We start from the raw sequence: 21259 nt of genomic DNA on the forward strand, positions 1-21259 counted from the left end.
AAAACCCCTCTGACTCTTAGCCCAAGAACTCTTGGGCAGGTTCACAGCCTCCTTTTGCCTTGGGATTAATTTATCCAGACATTTATGTTAGTGGCAGGTGTGTTCACACCCAGGCTCACAGAAGTTAGTGATCCAAGGAGTACCCAGTACCTCTCAGCAGAACACTAATAATAGCTATGGATAGACAGTATTTGGCTTAGTGGAGGGCAGGTGCTTCGCTCTCGCAATCGTTGTACGTGACCGATTTGTTTTCCCTTTTAGGAACAGATTCAGGTTCTCTCCAGACGGCAAAACATGCAGCTCTGCTCGACACCTTAAACTCCAACTTGGCTGCTTTAGAGGAAAAGCTAGGGCAGGATCCCCAATGGAATGAACTGCGGCGCTTGAGAGCTGAAGTCAGAGAGCAGGCTGCTTGGCTAGAAAGCTCTACAGATGTGACCTGGAGTTTTACTTGTCAAGTCCTGCTGTTACTGCTGAGTCTGAAGAAGTGCATGATCCTCCTAGCTGCTGCTTACCATCCAGCCAAACCGAACCCTAGGACTGCTGAAGCTGCTCCTGCTCTCAGCCCTGACACGCTCAGTATCTCCCAGCAGAAGACGGTTCAGTCTGCATTGCAGTTTGTGATTACCTTGGGCCTTTGTCCATATCTCTTGCCTGGGGTTGGAATCCCGCTGAAGCACAGGACAGAGTTCAGTGCTGTTGTTCAGGATGTGGTATCTCCCAACGCTGCCCCCAGTGCTCTGCATAGGCTCCATGCCAGCTGTACTGCACTGCTGCAGATTGCAGAGCACCCATCTTTGGGCAACCTCATCCTTACCCGCCACCTTGGGGACCTCATCGCAGGTCTGTGCCAGCTAGGATTCTGCCCGACCAAAGGAAAGGGGGAGCAAGCCAGGCCACTGGAGCAACTAAAGGTGTGTGTTCTGATTAGAATTTCCTGCCTTCATTTTGCATACAGGCCCCATCCTATAGCTTCCATTTTTCTGGGGCAAAGACAACTATCTGGAAGGGACATAAAACCTGGTGCTTCAGGACTTCAGCCAATCTCTCACTATTGGGGAGCAAGATGAGCCCTTCCTTGGGGAGCAGATTATCCCATATCTGCCTTCTGTGTGGTGTCTTGCACCTTCCTTTGAAGCAGCTGGTACCAGCAACTGTACTAGACTGGATACTGGGCTAGCTGAACCACAAATCCGATTCTGTCATAAGAACATAAGTACTTCAGAGAGTAGTTATTAATGGTTCCCAATCCTGCTGGAAAGATATAACGAGTGGGGTTCCGCAGGGGTCTGTTTTGGGACCGGCTCTGTTCAATATCTTCATCAACGACTTAGATATTGGCATAGAAAGTACGCTTATTAAGTTTGCAGATGATACCAAACTGGGAGGGATTGCAACTGCTTTGGAGGATAGGGTCAAAATTCAAAATGATCTGGACAAATTGGAGAAATGGTTTGAGGCAAACAGGATGAAGTTTAATAAAGACAAATGCAAAGTGCTCCACTTAGGAAGGAAAAATCAGTTTCACACTGTGGATTGCCACGGGCACGCAGGGGCGAAAGAAAATGCAGGCCTGTTATTTACCGGGCTGCACGTGGCAATAGACTATATTGGTAGGGGATGCAAGGAGAGTATGGGTCACGATGCAAACTGCAGACACACACACACACAACTAAAATTAATCAATTTAAAGTTTTATTGGGGATAATTATAAGGGGTAAGGGAGCAGCGTTTGATTAGCTAATAGAGTTAATGAAACTTAAAACGCACAATGACTAAAATATCTACTAACAATATTTATAAACAAAGATGCAGCATTTAGTAATAACTGATACTTACAAATACAAACCAACGCATAACAACCGGCAAACATAGAAACTCTGTTTGAAACACGTGAGCTGAGAGAGAGGCTTCGAGGTGATCAGGCTCGGTTACGGGTGTACACAGGATACACAGGATTCGTTTTTCTTTCTCCTCTCCCTGCCTGCACATGGCAGGCAGGCCCATAAAGTACCAACTATGACATCATAGAAGTGTCATAGGGGACGGGGCTCAAAACCTGTTTGTGTTCGTTTCTGATTGGCACAAGCAAAGTTTACACCAAGTAGGGGAGCAGGTGCCTCAAAGTCTGGCTTCGCCCCCAAAAGGTGAGGAAATGCATATTGTTTTAGAATGCGTGCAACGCTGAATGACAAAAGAAGAGGCCAGGGCAATACCGGTATGGGCAAGTTTTACAGGATGCAGACAGGAGCTCATCTCAACACACACATACAGAATGGGAAGAGACTGTCTAGGAAGGAGTATGGCAGAAAGGGATCTAGGGGTTATAGTGGACCACAAGCTAAATATGAGTCAACAGTGTGATGCAGTTGCAAAAAAAGCAAACATGATTCTGGGATGCATTAACAGGTGTGTTGTAAGCAAGACACGAGAAGTCATTCTTCCGCTCTACTCTGCGCTGGTTAGGCCTCAGCTGGAGTATTGTGTCCAGTTCTGGGCCCTGCATTTTAAGAAAGATGTGGAGAAATTGGAGAGGGTCCAGAAAAGAGCAACAAGAATGATTCAAGGTCTAGAGAACATGACCTATGAAGGAAGGCTGAAAGAATTGGGTTTGTTTAGTTTGGAAAAGAGAAGACTGAGAGGGGACATGATAGCAGTTTTCAGGTATCTAAAAGGGTGTCATAAGGAGGTGGGAGAAAACTTCTTCATCTTAGCTTCTAAGGATAGAACAAGAAGCAATGGGCTTAAACTGCAGCAAGGGAGGTTTAGGTTGGATATTAGGAAAAAGTTCCTAACTGTCAGGGTGGTTAAACATTGGAATAAATTGCCTAGGGAGGTTGTGGAATCTCCGTCTCTGGAGATATTTAAGAGTAGGTTAGATAAATGTCTATCAGGGATGGTCTAGACAGTATTTGGTCCTGCCATGAGGGCAGGGGACTGGATTCGATGATCTCTCGAGGTTCCTTCCAGTCCTAGAGTCTATGAATCTATAAGAATGGCCATACTGGGATGGACCAGTGGTCCATCTAGCTCAGTATCCTGTCTTCTGACAGTGGCCAGTGCCAGAGGCTTCAGAGGGAGTGAACAGAACAAGGTAGTTTATGGAGTGATCCATCCACTGTTGTCCAGTCCCAGCACCTGGCAGTCAAAGGCTTAGGGACACCTATGGCATGGGGCTGCATTCCCTGACCATCTTGGCTAGTAGCCATTGATGGACCTGTCCTCCATGAACTTTATTTAATTCTTTTTTTGAACCCAGTTATTCTTTTGGCCTGCACAACATCCCCTGGCAACAAGTTCCACAGGTTGACTGTGTGTTGTGTGAAGAAGTGCTTTCTTTTGTTTGTTTTAAAACTACTGCCTATTAATGGGTGACCCCCAGTTCTTGTTTTATGTGATGGGGTAAATAACACTTCCTTATTCACTTTCTCCATAGCATTCATGATTGTATAGATCTCTATCATATCCCCCCTTAGTCTCTTTTCTAAACTGAACAGTCCTTTAATTTCTTCTCACATGGAAGCTGTTCCGTATTCCTAATAATTTTTGTTGCCCTTCTCTGTACTTTTTCCAATTCTAATATATCTGTTTTTAGATGGGGCAACCGATCTGTGTGCAGTATTGAAGGTGTGGGCGTACCATGGATTTATAGAGTGGCATTATGATATTTTCTGTCTTATCGATCTCTTTCCTAATGTTTCCTACAATTCTGTTTGCTTTTTTGACTGCTGCTGCACATTGAGCAGAATGTTTTCAGAGAACTATCCACAAAGCCTCCAAGATCTCTTTCTTGAGTGGCAACAGCTAATTTAGACCCCATCCATGTGTATGTAGAGTTGGGATTATGTTTTCCAATGTGCATTACTTTGCATTTATCAACATTGAATTTCATCTGCCATTTTGTTGCCCAGTCATTCAGTTTTGTGAGACTCTTTTGTAACTGTTCGCAATCTGGTTTGGACTTGACTATCTTGATACTTTTGTATCGTGTGCAAACTTTGCCACCTTGCTGTTTGCCCCCTTTTTCCAAGTTGTTTGTGAATATGTTGAACAGCACTGGTTCCTTTGGGGATGCCATTATTTACTCTTCACCACCAGGAAAACTGACCATTTATTCCTACCCTTTTTTCCGTAGCTTTTAACCATTTACTGAAAGGACTTTCCCTCTTATCCCATGACTGCCTCTTTTGCTTAAGAGCTGTTGGTGAGGGACCTCGTCAAGGGCTTTCTGAAAGTCTAAGTACACTATATCCACTGGATTACCCTTGTCCACGTGTTTGTTGACTCTCTTAGAGAATTCTAAGAGATTGATAGGGCATGGTTTCCCTTTTCAAAAGCCATGCGGACTCTTTCCCCCAACATATCGTGTTCACCTATCTGTCTGATAATTGTGTTCTTTACTAAGTTTCAACCAGTTTGCCCAGTACTGAGTGAAGCTTACTGGCCTGTAATTGCCAGGATCTCCTCTGGAGCCTTTTTTAAAAATAGGCGTTACATTAGCTATTTGCCTGTCATCTGGTACAGAGGCTGTTTTAAGTGAAATGTTACACACCACAGTTAGTTCTGCAATTTCATATTTGAGTTCTTTTAGAACTCTTGGGTGAATCCCATCTGTTCCTGGTGACTTAGTGTTTAATTTATCAATTTGTTCCAAAAACATCTCTACTGACATCGCAATCTGGGACAGTTCCTCAGATTTGTCACCTAAAAAGAATGACTCAGGTGTGAGAATCTCCCTCACATCCTCTGCAGTGAAGACCCATGCAGAGAATTCATTTCGTTTCTCAACAACAGCCTTGTCTTCCTTGAATGCTCCTTTAGCGCCTTGTTCATTCAATGGCCCCACTGATCGTTTGCCAGGCTTCCTGCTTCTGGTGTAATTAAAAACATGTTTGTTGTTAGCTTGTGTGTCTTCGGTTAGTTGTTCTTCAAATTCTTTTTTGGCCTGCCTGGATTTGCCAGAGTTTGTTTCTTTCTACTTCAGAGTAGCAGCCGTGTTAGTCTGTATCCGCAAAAAGAAGAACAGGAGGACTTGTGGCACCTTAGAGACTAACAAATTTATTAGAGCATAAGCTTTCGTGGACTACAGCCCACTTCTTCGGATGCATATAGAATGGAACATATATTGAGGAGATATATATACACACATACAGAGAGCATAAACAGGTGGGAGTTGTCTTACCACCTCTGAGAGGCCAATTAATTAAGAGAAAAAAAACTTTTGAAGTGATAATCAAGCTAGCCCAGTACAGACAGTTAGATAACAAGTGTGAGAATACTTACAAGGGGAGATAGATTCAATGTTTGTAATGGCTCAACCATTCCCAGTCCTTATTCAAACCAGAGTTGATTGTGTCTAGTTTGCATATCAATTCTAGCTCAGCAGTTTCTCGTTGGAGTCTGTTTTTGAAGTTTTTCTGTTGTAATATAGCCACCCGCAGGTCTGTCACTGAATGACCAGACAGGTTAAAGTGTTCTCCCACTGGTTTTTGAGTATTTTGATTCCTGATGTCAGATTTGTGTCCATTAATTCTTTTGCGTAGAGACTGTCCGGTTTGGCCAATGTACATGGCAGAGGGGCATTGCTGGCACATGATGGCATATATCACATTGGTAGATGTGCAGGTGAACGAGCCCCTGATGGTATGGCTGATGTGATTAGGTCCTATGATGATGTCACTGGAATAGATATGTGGACAGAGTTGACATCGGGGTTTGTTACAAGGATAGGTTCCTGGGTTAGTGGTTTTGTTCAGTGATGTGTGGTTGCTGGTGAGTATTTGCTTTAGGTTGGGGGGTTGTCTGTAAGCGAGGACAGGTCTGTCTCCCAAGATCTGTGAGAGTAAAGGATCATCTTTCAGGATAGGTTGTAGATCTCTGATGATGCGCTGGAGAGGTTTTAGTTGGGGGCTGAAGGTGACAGCTAGTGGTGTTCTGTTATTTTCTTTGTTGGGCCTGTCTTGTAGGAGGTGACTTCTGGGTACTCGTCTGGCTCTGTCAATCTGTTTTTTCACTTCAGCAGGTGGGTATTGTAGTTTTAAGAATGCTTGATAGAGATCTTGTAGGTGCTTGTCTCTATCCGAGGGACCTAATCACATCAGCCATACCATCAGGGGCTCGTTCACCTGCACATCTACCAATGTGATATATGCCATCATGTGCCAGCAATGCCCCTCTGCCATGTACATTGGCCAAACCGGACAGTCTCTACGCAAAAGAATTAATGGACACAAATCTGACATCAGGAATCAAAATACTCAAAAACCAGTGGGAGAACACTTTAACCTGTCTGGTCATTCAGTGACAGACCTGCGGGTGGCTATATTACAACAGAAAAACTTCAAAAACAGACTCCAACGAGAAACTGCTGAGCTAGAATTGATATGCAAACTAGACACAATCAACTCTGGTTTGAATAAGGACTGGGAATGGTTGAGCCATTACAAACATTGAATCTATCTCCCCTTGTAAGTATTCTCACACTTGTTATCTAACTGTCTGTACTGGGCTAGCTTGATTATCACTTCAAAAGTTTTTTTTCTCTTAATTAATTGGCCTCTCAGAGGTGGTAAGACAACTCCCACCTGTTTATGCTCTCTGTATGTGTGTATATATATCTCCTCAATATATGTTCCATTCTATATGCATCCGAAGAAGTGGGCTGTAGTCCACGAAAGCTTATGCTCTAATAAATTTGTTAGTCTCTAAGGTGCCACAAGTCCTCCTGTTCTTCTTTTTTCTTTCTATTGTCCTCAGCAGGAGTTGATTTCCCATTTCTAAAGGATGTCTTTTTGTCTCTAACCACTTCGTTGACTCTGTTGTTTAGCCATGCTGGCAATTTTTTGGGTCCTCTTACTGTTTTTCTTTCATTTGAGGTAGACATTTAGTTTGGGTCTCTATTACTATGTTTTTATAAAGTTTTTATGCGGCTTACAGGCATTTCGCTCTTGTGACTGTTCCATTTAACTAGCCTCCTCGTTTTTGTGTAGGTCTCTTTTTGAAGCTAAATGCTACTGTGATGGGTTTCTTTGGTATTTTCCGCCCTATAAGAATGTTAAATTTAATTACATTATGGTCACTATTACCAAGCGGTTCAGTTATATTCATTTCTTGGACCAGATCCTGTCCCCCACTTAGGACTAAATCAAGAATTGCTTCTCTCCCTATGGGATCCAGGACTAACTGCTCCAAGAAGCAGCCATTACTGGTGTCTAGACATTTTATTTCTGAGGCAACATGTTCCTAGTCAATATGTGGATAGTTGAAATCCCCCATTATTACTGGGTATTCTGTTTTGTAGCCTCTCTAATCTCCCTGAGCATTTCACAATCATTGTCACCATCCTGGTCAGGTGGTTGGTAGTATAATCCTATTGATATACTCTTATTATTCAAGCATGGAATTTCTATCCATAGAGATTCTATGGTACTGTTTTAATTCATTTATGACTTTTACTGTATTTGACTCTATGCTTTCTTTCACATATAGTGCCACTTCCCCACCAGTGTGACCCACTCTGACATTCCTATATATTTTGTACCCTGATATTACTGGGTCCCATTGGTGGTGATCATTCTATCAAGTTTCTATGATTCCCATTATATCAGTATCCTCATTTAATACCAGGTGGTCAAGTTCACCCATCTTACTATTTAGATTTCTTGCATTTGTATCCAAGCACTTATAAAATTAGACTGCCTTTGAGTGATGTAATTGAATGGGACTCTTTTTTGTTGTCTGTTTCTCTTCAGTTCCTACCTGTATTTTGACTACTACTATCCTCTCCTCTTTACTAGGATATAGAATATTCCCTTTAATAAATCCTCCCATGCGGGATGTATGAACCATGTGCTTCTCTGCACCTATCAGTTTCCCGCACTCCTTAGTTTAAAAACTCCTCTCTGACCTTTTTAATTTTACATACCAGCAATCTGGTTCCATTTTGGTTTAGGTGGAGCCCATCCTTCCTGAATAGGCTTCTCCTTTCCCAAAAGATTCCCCAGTTCCTAATAAACCTAAATCCCTCCTCTGAACACCATTGTCTCATCCACTCATTGAGACCCTGTAGTTCTGCCTGTTTAACTGGCCCTGCGTGTGGCACTGGAAACATTTCAGAGAATGCTACCATGGAAGTCCTGAAATCTCGTACATAGCTGACTAAATTTGGTCTCCAGGATCCCTCTCCTACCTTTCCCTGTCAGTGTTCCCTACATGTACCATGACCACCAGCTCCTCTCCAACCCTATGCATAAGGCTGTCTAAATGTCTTGAGAGGTCCACAACCTTTGCATCCGGCAGGCAATTCACCATATGGTTCTCCTGGTCATCAAAACCCCACTATTTATATTTCTAATAATCAAATCTCCCGTTACTATTACCTGTCTCTTCCTAATAACAGGGGCCCTCCACCCCGGAAAGGTATCCTCAGTGTGAAAGAATACTTTGACATAATCTGGAAGGAGGGTCCCAACTGTGGGATTGTTTCCCTCCGCTCCAGCTTGATGTTCCCCTTCCCTGAGACTTTCCTCCTCAAAAAGAACAGGAGTACTTGTGGCACCTTAGAGACTAACAAATAGAGGCTGTCATTGTGGGGCGTGGAACCACTTTACTTTGGGCTTGTCTACACTACAAAATTAGGTCAACCTGCAGCCAACACAGTAATTAAATCGGCTGTTGGTGTCCACACTACCCTCCTTCTGCCGGTGGTGTGCATCCTCCCCAGGAGCGCTTGCACCGACGGAAGTGGGGCATTGTGGGGCACTGACAGCCGGAGTTTGGGGCACTAATAGCCACACAGGGTTTACAGCTGGAGCCCTCCTCCCACCGCAGGGCTGACAGCACCAGTTGTGAGCCAGGCACAGGGCTCCATTTCACAGCTGACATTCTTGTCGGTTTCACGGCTGCTATTATTTCACCTTTCCTCTCTGGCTGTCAGCTGGACTCCTGCCTTGGGGCTGACAACCAGAGCCAGAGAGGAAATGTGAAATAATTGCAGCCCTGAAACTGACAAGAACGTCAATTTCACTGCTGGTAGACTCCTTGCTATGAAATTGAGCCCCGGGGTGGGTCTCACAGCTTAGACTGTCAGCCCTGGGGTGGGGGTGGGGTGTTCCCATTGTGAGCTCCGCTGCCAGGGCTGACACCCGGGAGGAGGGATTGACAACCCCGAGCCCCGCTGCCACCTCCCAGGGAGGGGAGGGGGGGAGGAGAGCCCAAGCCCAGGCTTCTTCCCCCTCCCCCCTGCCCAATCCCTCACTGGGTGGTGGCAGCGGGGCTCCGGGTTGGCAGCCACCCAACAGCAGGGCTCTGTGCTGTCAAGGCTCCAGCTGTGAGTCCCGCGCTGGGCCGACAGCCAATGTAAGTAACGCAGTGACTACACAGGCACTGTCTCACCCTACTACATCGACCTGAGTGCTACGCCTCTCGCAGAGGTGGAGTTATTAGGTCAGTGTAGTGGGCGTCTTACATCGGCGGGCGCAACATTCTCGTGTAGACACTTACAGAGTTAGGCCAAGGTAAGCTGTCTTATGTCAGCCTAACTGTACTGTAGACCAGGCCTGTGTCCCGCAAAGTCCCGTGTGTATCTCGCTGTCTCTCTTAGCTCCTCCAGTTCAGAAACTCTCGTCTCAAAAGCTCATATTCGGTTTCTGAGAGCCAGAAACTGTTTGCACCGAATGCACATACACCACCTGCATTCAGTGCAATAAACAGGATATACCCCACTCTGCTGCTGGACTTCTGCCTGCATTGTTTTTACTCTTGCAGGGTTGTTTTGTGTGTTTGTTCTTTGAGTGTGTGTGGCAGTTCCCAGGTAACAGTTGTTCCTGATCAGTTTGTGTTTATATTTGCCTTAACTAAAAACCCCTCTGTGTCAAACAGAATTTAGAATGGTCTCTAGATACCCACCTGGATGTTTCCCAATTGATGTCTTATAAGTTGCTAATGGTCCAGTAGAGGGAGCCAGAACCTAGCAAAATACATCCCCTATGCTGCTTTCCTGTTTGCCTGTGCTGTATTAATATTCCAGCACAGAGACCTGTTGTTTTTCAGGGCCTTACAGAAGAGCAGCGAACCCACTGCAGGGAGGCCTTGAAGAGTGTCTTGGATCGAGTCTATCAACCCCTAGTAGTCCGGGAACTGCTTGTTCTTCAGGGTGGATCCAAAAAGGTACCCAGGCTGCCAACTGGTTCTGTAGCTGGTCGGGGGGTAGGGGAAGGGAATCTGATTCATGAGGCTGTCTCCAGTGTCTGCGCCTTCCAGTGGTACAGGAGCTGGAATATGATATGCTAGAGCAGGGGTGGGCAAACATTTTGGCCTGAGGGCCACATCTGGGTATGGAAATTGTATGGCGGGCCATGAATGCTCACAAAATTAGGAGTTGGGGTGCGGGAGGGGGTGAGGACTCTGGGGTGGGGCCAGAAATGAGGAGTTCAGGGTGTAGGAGGGGGCTGGGGGTTGGAGTGGGGGGCGGTGAGGGCTCCAGCTGGGGGTATGGGCTCTGGGGTGGGGCTGGGGATGAGGGGTTTGGGGTGCAGGAGGGTGCTTGAGGCTGGGACCGAGGGGTTTGGAGGGCAGGAGAGTGATCAGGGCTGGAGCAGGGGGATGGGACACGGAGGAGGTCAGGAGTGCAGGCTCCGGGCGGCGCTTAACTCAAGCAGCTCCTGGAAGCAGCGGCTTGTCCCCCCTCTGGCTCCTATGTGGAGGCGTGGCCAGGTTGCTCTGCACGCTGCCCTGTCTGCAGGTGCCGGCCCTGCAGATCCCATTGGCCGTGGCTCCCGGCCAATGGGAGCTGCAGAGCTGGCACTTGGGGTGGGGGCAGCGTGTGGAGCCCCCTGGCTGCCCCTGCGTGTAGGAGCCGGATGGGGGACATGCTGCTGTTTCTGGGAACCACGGCATGTGCAGAATGAGGCAAGCCCCCGACCCCGCTCCCCAATGGGCACTTGAGAGCCGGATTAAAAGGTCTGACAGGCCAGATGCGGCCCCCGGGCTGTAGTTTGCCCATCCCTGTGCTAGAGCATTAAACTGTGATTTCCCAGCTACTTGTCCGACCAGTGGGATGAAGATATGGGGCTTGGAATTTGCAGCAGAGACTTGCACTTGGAAGCCTTGTTTTATTTTTACTCAAGCTACATACTAGGAGTGAATCTATTTTCTTGAAAAGATAATAGAAGCACAGAAGCTTCTTCCCTAGAGAAGATGGTGCCGTGGATCCATCCTTGCTATGTTGCTTCACCAGAGCTAAGGCTGTATCAGCAGGGATGAATCTGGCTCATCGTGGCTGGTTTGTATGCTTCCTGACAAACCAGCTGAATTTGTGCTAAATACGCATTGACGGCTACTTCCGCCACTCTGAGATGGGCTGGGCTATTTGTCCTAGAAACTTGCCTATCTTACGAGTAATGAATAATGCAAAAATATGTTGTTAAAACCATTATGGATTAGAATATAAATGCACAAACATCAGCAAAATTGTGGCTCCTACAGCAACAGTGACCCTGTCACACTGAACATAAATATTTATGGCATAAAAAGTAATAAAAATCCTACTTGTGATGCCTGCAATAAAGCAGAGTTGCTGTGAGAGCCATAATGTGGAATAAGTTAATTTTTGTGCATTTACCCTTGTAGCTAGGATACAGAGCTTGTCAATTCCAGACTACAGCTCCACACTTTCTTCTTTGCAAAAAAATTGTTCAGTGAAACCCCTTGTACATTTTTTGGGTGCTCTATGAATAGTAAATAGAAATTCCTGGCAGTGCTTTGTTCATCGGGTTAGGTGTGCTTTGCCCTAGAACTCCCCGGAGTGTGTGTACATACTGTTGGCTTCCCTCAAAACCAGTTCAGTTTGTATTCTCTCAAGCTTCCAACATGACTGTCCTGGTGAAGTGTCTTGTCCTGTAACTTTCCTATGTCACTCTGGCAAAACAGGCGTTGCTTTCTCTTCAGGCTATGTGGCGCTAACTTGAGCAAATATCCAATTCCCGATTTCAATCTGTACAGGACCTCTGGGAAAAGACTGTTCCTTGGCTTTAAATGAACAGAAGCATTGCAGCTAGATGCATGTCTTTCCTCCCGTGTAGCAATTTAAACTAGGCCATGTTTCAGGGTGCTCTGTGGGGCTGTACACTGGGAGAACCAGGGGAATTCAGCACACTGAGAACAATGTTGCTGTCAGGAATTCAGTGCACCACGTCTGGTGAAATGAGAAATCTGAGTCTTGGTCTTAAAACCCTAATGCACAGCATCATGCTCCTAATGCACGGCACAGTATTGCCCCTAAATTGGAATTGTGTGTTCAGAAACGCTTGGCTTATACTGCTAGATTTACCGGCAAGGAGAGTATCAGATTTTCCTTTCAAGAATCTTGTATGGATCCTCACTTTATAGAGTCCTTTAACTACACTTTCTAATTGCTTCTCTGTATAGCGTCAGCAGCAGTCTTGTGCTCCAGCTGTATGGCGTTCTGCTGATCCAGCTCTTTAAGTCTGATACATTTGAGCTGCGACTGTTTTCACTGTGCACTGCAGGCGTAAAGGGAGGGTAGTGGCTTGTTAACGAACGCTGCTGTCCGGGATGGAGGTTGCTCCTCTCCCTCTGGGGTGTGAGGTGAAAGAACAGTCCGCTGAAGAGTTCGGGGTGTCCGGTCTCATGAAATACAGCAGCTGGACACTTTCTTTCTTCCTCCATAAACACCCTTCTTGTTTCATGTGGCTGTTTAACATGGAAGTGAGGGCTGCCTTGGAAAGAGAAAGGTGAGAGAATCCCCCGAGCTCCTTTCTCAGTAAAGCAAACATACACCCGTCTTTTCCACTGTTGATATGACAGCTGGCAGCAGATGCTGTCCCTGCAGACTGCATGATTTCTAGGACTGCACCCTCTAGGTGGCACTGCCATTTGTACTGGAACAGCACCTGTCCTAGTACTGAGGCACATTGGGGTTGTGTTTCCTCTCTTGACCATGTAACCTATAGTTTGTATTGTCTGTCTTCTCACCCCAGTGTGCTTTCTTGCTGTGCCCAGTTGGAATCGCTCTCCTCTTGAGCGCAATGAGCTCTGATTCCTACTGAGACCCCCTGTGTGTATCACTGGTAGTGAGACAGTCAAAGCTGGCGTGTAACCCCAGGAGACTGTAATTTAGGGAAAGAAATCCCTGCTTGGAGGAGAGGCTCCTGGGATGCTCAGCCCACCTAATTACACCCTCATTATTTTGGTGCCATTAGGTGGTGAAGTGATTTATAGAAAATTCCCCTCTGTTGTGTTCCTGCCACCACATACAGATCAGAGCCCTTCAGGACAGAGAGCGTGTTGTTTTGCACATCTGTGAGTGCTGGCACCATTCTCTAAAGAAAATACATTTCCAATCCCCCGCTCCATATCCTTTCAGGGCTTGCAGTCCCCTGCACAAGAGGTGAAGCAGCCGCTTGCCCAAGCCCCATCTTGGCTTCGGCGTCTCTGTGGACAGCTGCTCTCGGAGAGGCTGATGAGACCCAGTGGGGTTCAGGCTGTTGTCCGGGGCATTATGGAGGGAGCAGGAAGTAAGTATGTTGCTCAGACACTGTCATTTCTGTTTCACAGATTATGAATGAAACGAGACTTCCAGGGTGGGTCAGAGATCTTCCCCTCCAATGAAATAACAAGCTGGAATAGCATTATGGGGACCCTCGCATAAGAGATTTCCTCTTATTAGACTATAAACGCACGCACGCGTTATTATTGCTTCTGGTCTTAAAAAGGGAGTACTGCGCTCCTGAACTTCAAGACACCTTTTGTCAGGGTGTGTTGTTACATTTCTGGGTTCTGGGACTGGAAACCTCCACAATTATTGAGAAAATATAAATAAAATGACAAAACCGAGGGCAAAAATACCTGTGTATATGAAATGCCAGTTCCTCACTCTTGTGAAGAGTAAGTTTGTTTTTAAAGATCTGTATTACTGATCTTTTTATTAGCGCCTATTTCTGTAAAGGGCATTGGTGCACGGGAACAGTGCTCTCTGTTAGTAAATGATAATCATCTGGAGAGGAGTGAGATTGATTCCACACCCAATAGGGTTTGGGATCTCAAGGCCTACCACTGCCTCTTGTTGTACTTAAAGTACTGCACAGGATCTTTTCAGGGGGAATAAGGCAAAATGCCACATTTATTAGTAATACATGTATTCATTAACACTGTATTATATGCATATAATATATTACACTTACACTCACACAAACACACTCCGTCTTGTTGTTACCAATTAGTTGCTCCCCTTAACTTTACTGGCCAGGTGAGTTAGATGGGGGAGGGGGTGGAGCCGGGCTTCTGCCGATCCGGATCGATGCTCCCATGTTGACAAGACGAGACCCGGGGTCCTCTGCAAGACACCTCACTTTTATAGCAGCTTTCCTCTTATGCAAATCTATACCAGATTCAAACTCTGTGTCTGTGTCCATTGGTCCTTTGTGCTGCTTTCTTTTGAGTGTTGTCCCAATGCTGCAAAGAGGGTGTTTTCAAAAGAAGGTGCTTGCTTCTAACCCCCGAGGCCGTCAGTATGTCTGCTTGTCTTTAATGAGCCCACTTGACACGTTTTATAGTTCTTGGGTCTGGCTTCCAGCCCCTCTCCAACAGTTGAGGCTGTCTGGAGGTGCTGCCTTCCATGCCTTGCTCATCCACACCTCATTCATTCAACAGGGCAATTGATTAAGAGTGGGGGGGAAGAGCTCTTGTTCTACTGCTAGCAAAAAGAAATTTTTCTTCTATTTCATTCTATCCTTAGGGGCTATAATATTATACCAAGGGCAATGCAAAGTTTCTAAATGAGGCTTTGATACAAAGTCCCATGAAAACAGAGGTCACATGTGGGTAGACCCACCACAAGGTTATATGAAGAGGCACAATGTAAAGTCATATGAAAATTATCAGAGATTGATCTACATTGTCCCCCTTTTGACCTCTCAAGAACAATTCTTGAGTGGTCACCATATAAATCTTTTGTATTTGTTGCAAACAAACCAAACAATTATAACCAGGTGAATATAACTAAAACTATTACAATTGACTAAACACCAGATATAACATAAACACAAATGCAAACAATTATAATTATAATAATTGGAAATACAACAAAACCATTATCATTACAATAATTGGGTACATTGACAAACAAAATGAGGCGCAAGTTTGATGCTGCCTTTTTAAGCACACACAACAAATAAGATTTTGTAGGAGTACCACAGTTGTTATGCAAGGTTAAGCTGATTTGGACTTAAACTAACATTTAGTTGCTAAAATGTTGTAGAATTTCCTATTTTTAACAGTTGTTCTCAGAGGTTTCTGGGGACCTGAAAGATGGGGCCATACAATTATGGGCCAAGGTCTTACAGGTTATGGGGGCCCAAGAACTACCCTTTAGGGCTTGGGGAAGTAGAAGCAGAGTGCATAGAGGAAAGTGTGGAATTAACAATACAAGCAAATGTAACTAACAATACAAATGTATTAAGAACAAAAATGAACAACAAAATGACTATTAGAGAAACCTGATGCACTGGGAACCAAAGTTTTTTTTGGACACAAGAGGTGATTGATAAGTTGGATGGAGATGGGGGAAGTAGAGAGAGGAAAAGACATTTGCCCTGTCTAGTATAGTATCCCCTCTCTCTCTGGACCCAATGCTAGCACAGGACACCACCAGAGACAGACACAGAACATGCAACACAGAACATGCAACACAGACTTTGTCATGACACTATAACCATGGTATTTTATAACTCTTCAGTTGGTACCAGCTCTCCTGATGTTCTGGTCCAGAGCCTGAAAGATGGAAGCTTGGAAACAAATTAGCACAGTGCTTCCACCATGGCAGAACCTGCTTAGTCTCTGCCACAGTGTGTTTGGTACTTGGGGCTGCACAAATGCTAATTGAGTGGTGCATTTCTTGTGAGTGTAAATCCTCCCTTTTTCTCAGTAAAAGGGCGTTAACACTTTATCTAGAAAAAAAAATTCTGTTTTAAAATCTTCAGCCATTTTGCCATGGCCTGGAGATCTGAGGCAGAAGCAGGCACTGTTGTTAACTGTTTTAATGGCATTTTGGCCCTGGGAGGAGGAATTTACCCAAATATCCCAAATATCCCCCTTCCCAATCTCCAGAGGGGTCCCAAAGGTCTGCCCCCTTCTGGGGTCTCAAATGTTTCTTCTCCTGATGTTACTGCTGCTGTAAGATTTGAGAGTGCTGTTTTAACTCTCTGTACCCAACCTGTTTTTCAGTTTCTTTATCTATTGCTTGCCTGGGCCCGATCCTGCTTTTTTCAATAAACAGTTTCTTTCCATGGGCACAAGCCTTGTTTCACTACCAATTTAGCAAGGAGGGTGGGCTTTTCAACTAGCCCCCACCCTTCCTGGTCCGATTCCTAAACATTTTTTCAAAATTGTGAAATTACCACAATATTACTTACAAAAAAAAAACCAAACAAACATAAACCACACTACACTGCCCAAACTCCTCTATCCTTCAGAGTTTGGTTTAACAGAACAAGATCTGCATCTTATGTTTTTAACCCACTCTGGGCCAGAGGGAGAGACGCTAAGCTTCCCTCTGTATTGCTCGGTCTGCTACCACCGAGGGTTCATACACCAATTATACAAATCCTTCCCCGGATTAGATCCTTCCCCGGATCAGAGTGAGAAACACTAAGTTCTCCTCTTTAGCTCAGTCTTGCTACGGCTGAGGGTGTATGTACCTCTATAACACAATTTAAACCTAAACTCCTATATCCTTCAGAGTTTGGTTAATCCTTCCCCGGATTAGAGTGAGAAACACTAAGTTCTCCTCTTTAGCTCAGTCATGAACACAATTTAAACCTAAACTCCTATATCCTTCAGAGTTTGGTTAATTAACTGAAAGTTTACACTCTTTTTTCCTATAGTGCCAGGCTTGCTAAAGCTGGCGGTGTGCACACCAGTTTGATAATAACTGTGGATTCTATGCTTGCTCCCCCTTTCGCATTCTCCACCAAAATGTTGTACTTAAAGTACTGCACAGGATCTTTTCAGGGGGAATAAGGCAAAATGCCACATTTATTAGTAATACATGTATTCATTAACACTGTATTATATGCATATAATATATTACACTTACACTCACACAAACACACTCCGTCTTGTTGTTACCAATTAGTTGCTCCCCTTAACTTTACTGGCCAGGTGAGTTAGATGGGGGAGGGGGTGGAGCCGGGCTTCTGCCGATCCGGATCGATGCTCCCATGTTGACAAGACGAGACCCGGGGTCCTCTGCAAGACACCTCACTTTTATAGCAGCTTTCCTCTTATGCAAATCTATACCAGATTCAAACTCTGTGTCTGTGTCCATTGGTCCTTTGTGCTGCTTTCTTTTGAGTGTTGTCCCAATGCTGCAAAGAGGGTGTTTTCAAAAGAAGGTGCTTGCTTCTAACCCCCGAGGCCGTCAGTATGTCTGCTTGTCTTTAATGAGCCCACTTGACACGTTTTATAGTTCTTGGGTCTGGCTTCCAGCCCCTCTCCAACAGTTGAGGCTGTCTGGAGGTGCTGCCTTCCATGCCTTGCTCATCCACACCTCATTCATTCAACAGGGCAATTGATTAAGAGTGGGGGGGAAGAGCTCTTGTTCTACTGCTAGCAAAAAGAAATTTTTCTTCTATTTCATTCTATCCTTAGGGGCTATAATATTATACCAAGGGCAATGCAAAGTTTCTAAATGAGGCTTTGATACAAAGTCCCATGAAAACAGAGGTCACATGTGAGTAGACCCACCACAAGGTTATATGAAGAGGCACAATGTAAAGTCATATGAAAATTATCAGAGATTGATCTACACTCTCTCTGGCCAGTTAGCTCAGGAAGGGGTTTCTCTCCAAGGCTAAGTGAACGTGACCTCTGGGACTTGTGTTCCATAGCCTGCACTCCCAGAGCCCTGGCCAGGGTGGTCAGAGTCTTGTGCTGTGGCTCTCTGAGAGGGTCTTGAGATCACCACCTGCCTCCAGTGCTTGGCTGTTATGCTTGTGAGTGCTGGAGTCCGAGGCCTTTGATAATACGTTGTTCCCTTCCTCCAAAGCAGCGGAGCAGTCATCTGAAAGATGCCTGGGCTGAGGAGATTGTTAAAAACAAAAATCTGAAATTTAGCTTTAAACGTCTGGCTTTAGAAAAAACGGAACTGTTGTTTGGAAAGCCCAAGTCTAATGGGGTCTGTGTCCTGCTCTCCTTTGCTTTCAGCCGGGGCAGTTGGTGGCAGCGGCGCTGAAGCAGCAGCTGCAGACTGGAGAAAGTGTGACATGGTTGCTAGGATCTTGGCCTCCTGTCCTCAGCAATCCCTGTCCCTGGAGGATTACTACCGACAGGTGTGCCCACAGGTATGCCCTTCACTCCCCATTCTCACCAGAGCATGTCTGCAGTGCCCATGAGCAGGGGATTGTGTGCTTAGCCCATAGTCTCTCAGTATGAATTATCCTTGCCTCCCTAGCTAGGGGATAGTGTGACTACGGCTGTGTTGTGAGTGTGATCCAGTACAGAACATACTGGGCCGAACTGGAGGAGATTTGACTGGGGATCTGTAAACAGGAGAAATTCCCACCCTGCTGTGTGTGTACACGCCATAGATCATCTAAACTTACCCCCTTTCCAGGATTTGGCTTTATGTGCCCCTTAAATAACCAAACAAATAACACATAAGCTTCAGCTTCACCTTTCAGGAACTCTTCTGTCCTAGCTCCTAGTTCCCTCTGTCCTAGAGAAACTCCAAGTTACAGCCCCTCTTACAGCCTAGGTGGAGCTAATGAGATCCACCGGCTAGCATAAGTTAGCAATCATTACCCTGCATTGTATGTGCGGTTCTAGCTCTGACCATGGGGTAACCCAACAGAGCAGCCCAATGCTCCAATGTAGGGGGGAACCCGTGGCTCTGTTACAGGCTCTTTCTGACCTAGGCTGATAGGCATTTGTTTTAGCTGATAAGTCAAACAATTTCTCTTCTACTTTTACTGTGTCCTCCTGAGCATTTCTCTTGCTGATTGCTGTCCATGGGCCCTTGTGTTTCCTTGATGACATGTCTTCAACATGAGGATCCTAGCTGGCCAAACTGCCTTCTCCTTTGTGAATCACATGCTCTTCTTGTATCTTCTTTCATTTAAGGGTCTCAAATCCCTTTGTAAATGTGTATTAAACCTTAAACAAGCCTGTGAAGCATTACCCCACTTCAGAGGGTAAACTGATGTGCAGAGAGTTTAGGAGATCTGTCCAAGACCGTACAGTCAGGAAGTAAAGAGTCTGGAATAGACCCCTAGAGCCTGATGCCTTCTCTCTAGGCAGCATTGCCAAGCTATGAACAGGTACTAGAATTTAAGAAATGCTCCCCCATGGAGCTCTTGCTGCTTCTCAGCCCTTGCCCCCCAAATTGCTGCAGGTGTTGGTGTCCTGGCTCATCTCAGAAAAAAATTCCCTTATTTCCTCCCCCACTCTTCACTGCAGCACATACTGTGGAGGAGCCCTGCCTCCGCCAGACTCCGAGCTGAGATGTCTCCTCATGCCTGGCGCTCAGTTGAAATGAAGTGAATAGGGCTCCTCATTCTCATCTGTTGGCTGGAAGTTAGCTGCTCTCTCTGTTTCCTGACCTGTGTTGTATATGTAATTTACATTCCAGATTCTAGACTTATTGCATATTCAGGATAAGTTGACAGCACACCAGTTCCAGAGAGTTGCCACCACTGCCCTTCTCACCATGGCCAGAGAACGCCCTCAGCTGGCAGTGAAATATTTGCTCCGTCCCATGCTAGCACCACTTCTCCAATGTTGGGATATGGCAGGTAACGGTCCATCTTTCTTGGTCATGTGGTCCTATAACATATCAGGCAAACCCTCTCACTTGAGAAGGGAAGACTGGTTTCTCTTTCTGTCATACATCTGTGGGCTCATCCCCCTGAAACGAATCCCTTGGAGTAATCTCTGCAGATCCGGGGTCCCGGTCCTTCCATCAAGGGTTCCTCTTGATTGACTAGCTGGCTGCTCAGTGTCTAGGCTCAAACTGGAACATATAGAAAGAGGCGTTGGTTCAGGAGCACTTTGTTTTTATAGCCCGCTGAGACCTCTGCCTCTTTCTGGTTGTGCTGCTTAAGGAACAGCTGGGTGGATTGTATTTGAGACACGTGTCCCAGATTCGGATTCCACCCTGTGATAGCTACATATGTTCCATTCTTAAAGAGGTTTGAGGAGTGACTTCCTTCTCCGAAATCAGCTCCTCTCATGCATGGAGGCCTGATTTTTGCTGTGGGAAGTGGTGGGGGGAGGAGCGCAGTCTGTTTCTAGTGTGGCAGTGCTAGTGAGATGGATGATACCTTCCTGTGCTAAGTCACCTGCTATCAGAGGCTACATGATGTTCTGCAGTGCTTTGTTCAATCTCTACCACACTGGTAAATGACTCAAGGGGCAGAGCTTCTGCTACTTCCAAAGTCTGAGGTGGTGTCGAGTGGTCAGTGGCAGGTTTCTGGTGGCCACCCTTCCTCCTAGCTGCTGGCGAGTGGGTTGTCAGCCTCTGAGCAAGTAGAAAAACTTCTCCAATTTACATATTCTGACTTATCTTTTTATAGGTTGCCCAAAACAAAGCACATAACTCGTAGTAACCCTTGCAAATGAACAATTTTCCTGTCGTCAGCAAGTAGCTCCTAGCCATAACATCAGCAAAAACTCATAATCAGGAACACCTAGGGCTCTGGGCTGGGGCAAGAGGTTCGCAGTGTGAGAGGAGGCTCTGGGCTGAGCCTTGGGCAGGGGGTTGGGGTGTAGGAGGGGGTGAGGGGTGCAAGCTCTGGGTGGGTGTTTAGGTGCAGGAGGGGGCTCCAGGATAGGGCAGGGGTTGGGGTGCAGGAGGGGGTACAGGGTGCTGGGTCTGAAAGGGGGTCAGGACTGGTGCAGGATGGGGTTTGGGGTGCTGGCTGGGGGTTGGAATTCGGCCTCCTACTGGGTGGCACTTACTGCGGTCAGCTCCCGGTTGGTGGTGCAGCAAGGCTAAGGCAGGCTCCCTGCTTGCCCCAGCCCCACGCTGCTTCCGGAAGGATAGGGTTACCAGATAGCAACTGTGGAAAAAAAGGGACGGGGTGGGAGGTAATAGGTGCCAATATAAGAAAAAGTCCCAAAAAACGGAACTTTCCCTTTAAAAACGGAACATCTGGTCACCCTACGGAAGGGGCCAATGCACCTCTGCAGGCACTGCCCCCTAACCTCCCATTGGCCACAGTTCCCCGTTCCTAGGCAATGGGAG

At 45.9% G+C, this 21259-nt stretch overlaps 1 protein-coding gene across 17 annotated transcripts in view; it reads left to right on the top strand.

The window, feature by feature from the left end:
• The window catches only part of TANGO6 (transport and golgi organization 6 homolog), a 94827-nt gene that overhangs the window by 4851 nt on the left and 68717 nt on the right, over positions 1-21259 (top strand). For 9 of the 17 annotated variants that reach the window (XR_010592633.1, XR_010592634.1, XM_065567394.1 and 6 more), the window contains 5 exons: positions 262-914; positions 10051-10167; positions 13385-13535; positions 18223-18359; positions 19646-19808. Coding sequence is in view for 15 of the 17 variants with exons in the window: in XM_065567394.1 (XP_065423466.1) it covers positions 262-914; positions 10051-10167; positions 13385-13535; positions 18223-18359; positions 19646-19808 (1221 nt within the window). In the remaining 2 variants the exon portion in view is untranslated. The remainder of the gene's footprint in view (positions 1-261; positions 915-10050; positions 10168-13384; positions 13536-18222; positions 18360-19645; positions 19809-21259) is intronic. The other 8 variants (XM_065567397.1, XM_042852048.2, XM_065567396.1 and 5 more) reach the window with 5 other exon arrangements.

The sequence above is a fragment of the Chrysemys picta genome, chromosome 14 (assembly GCF_011386835.1).
Source record: "Chrysemys picta bellii isolate R12L10 chromosome 14, ASM1138683v2, whole genome shotgun sequence".
Classification (NCBI taxonomy): domain Eukaryota; kingdom Metazoa; phylum Chordata; order Testudines; family Emydidae; genus Chrysemys; species Chrysemys picta.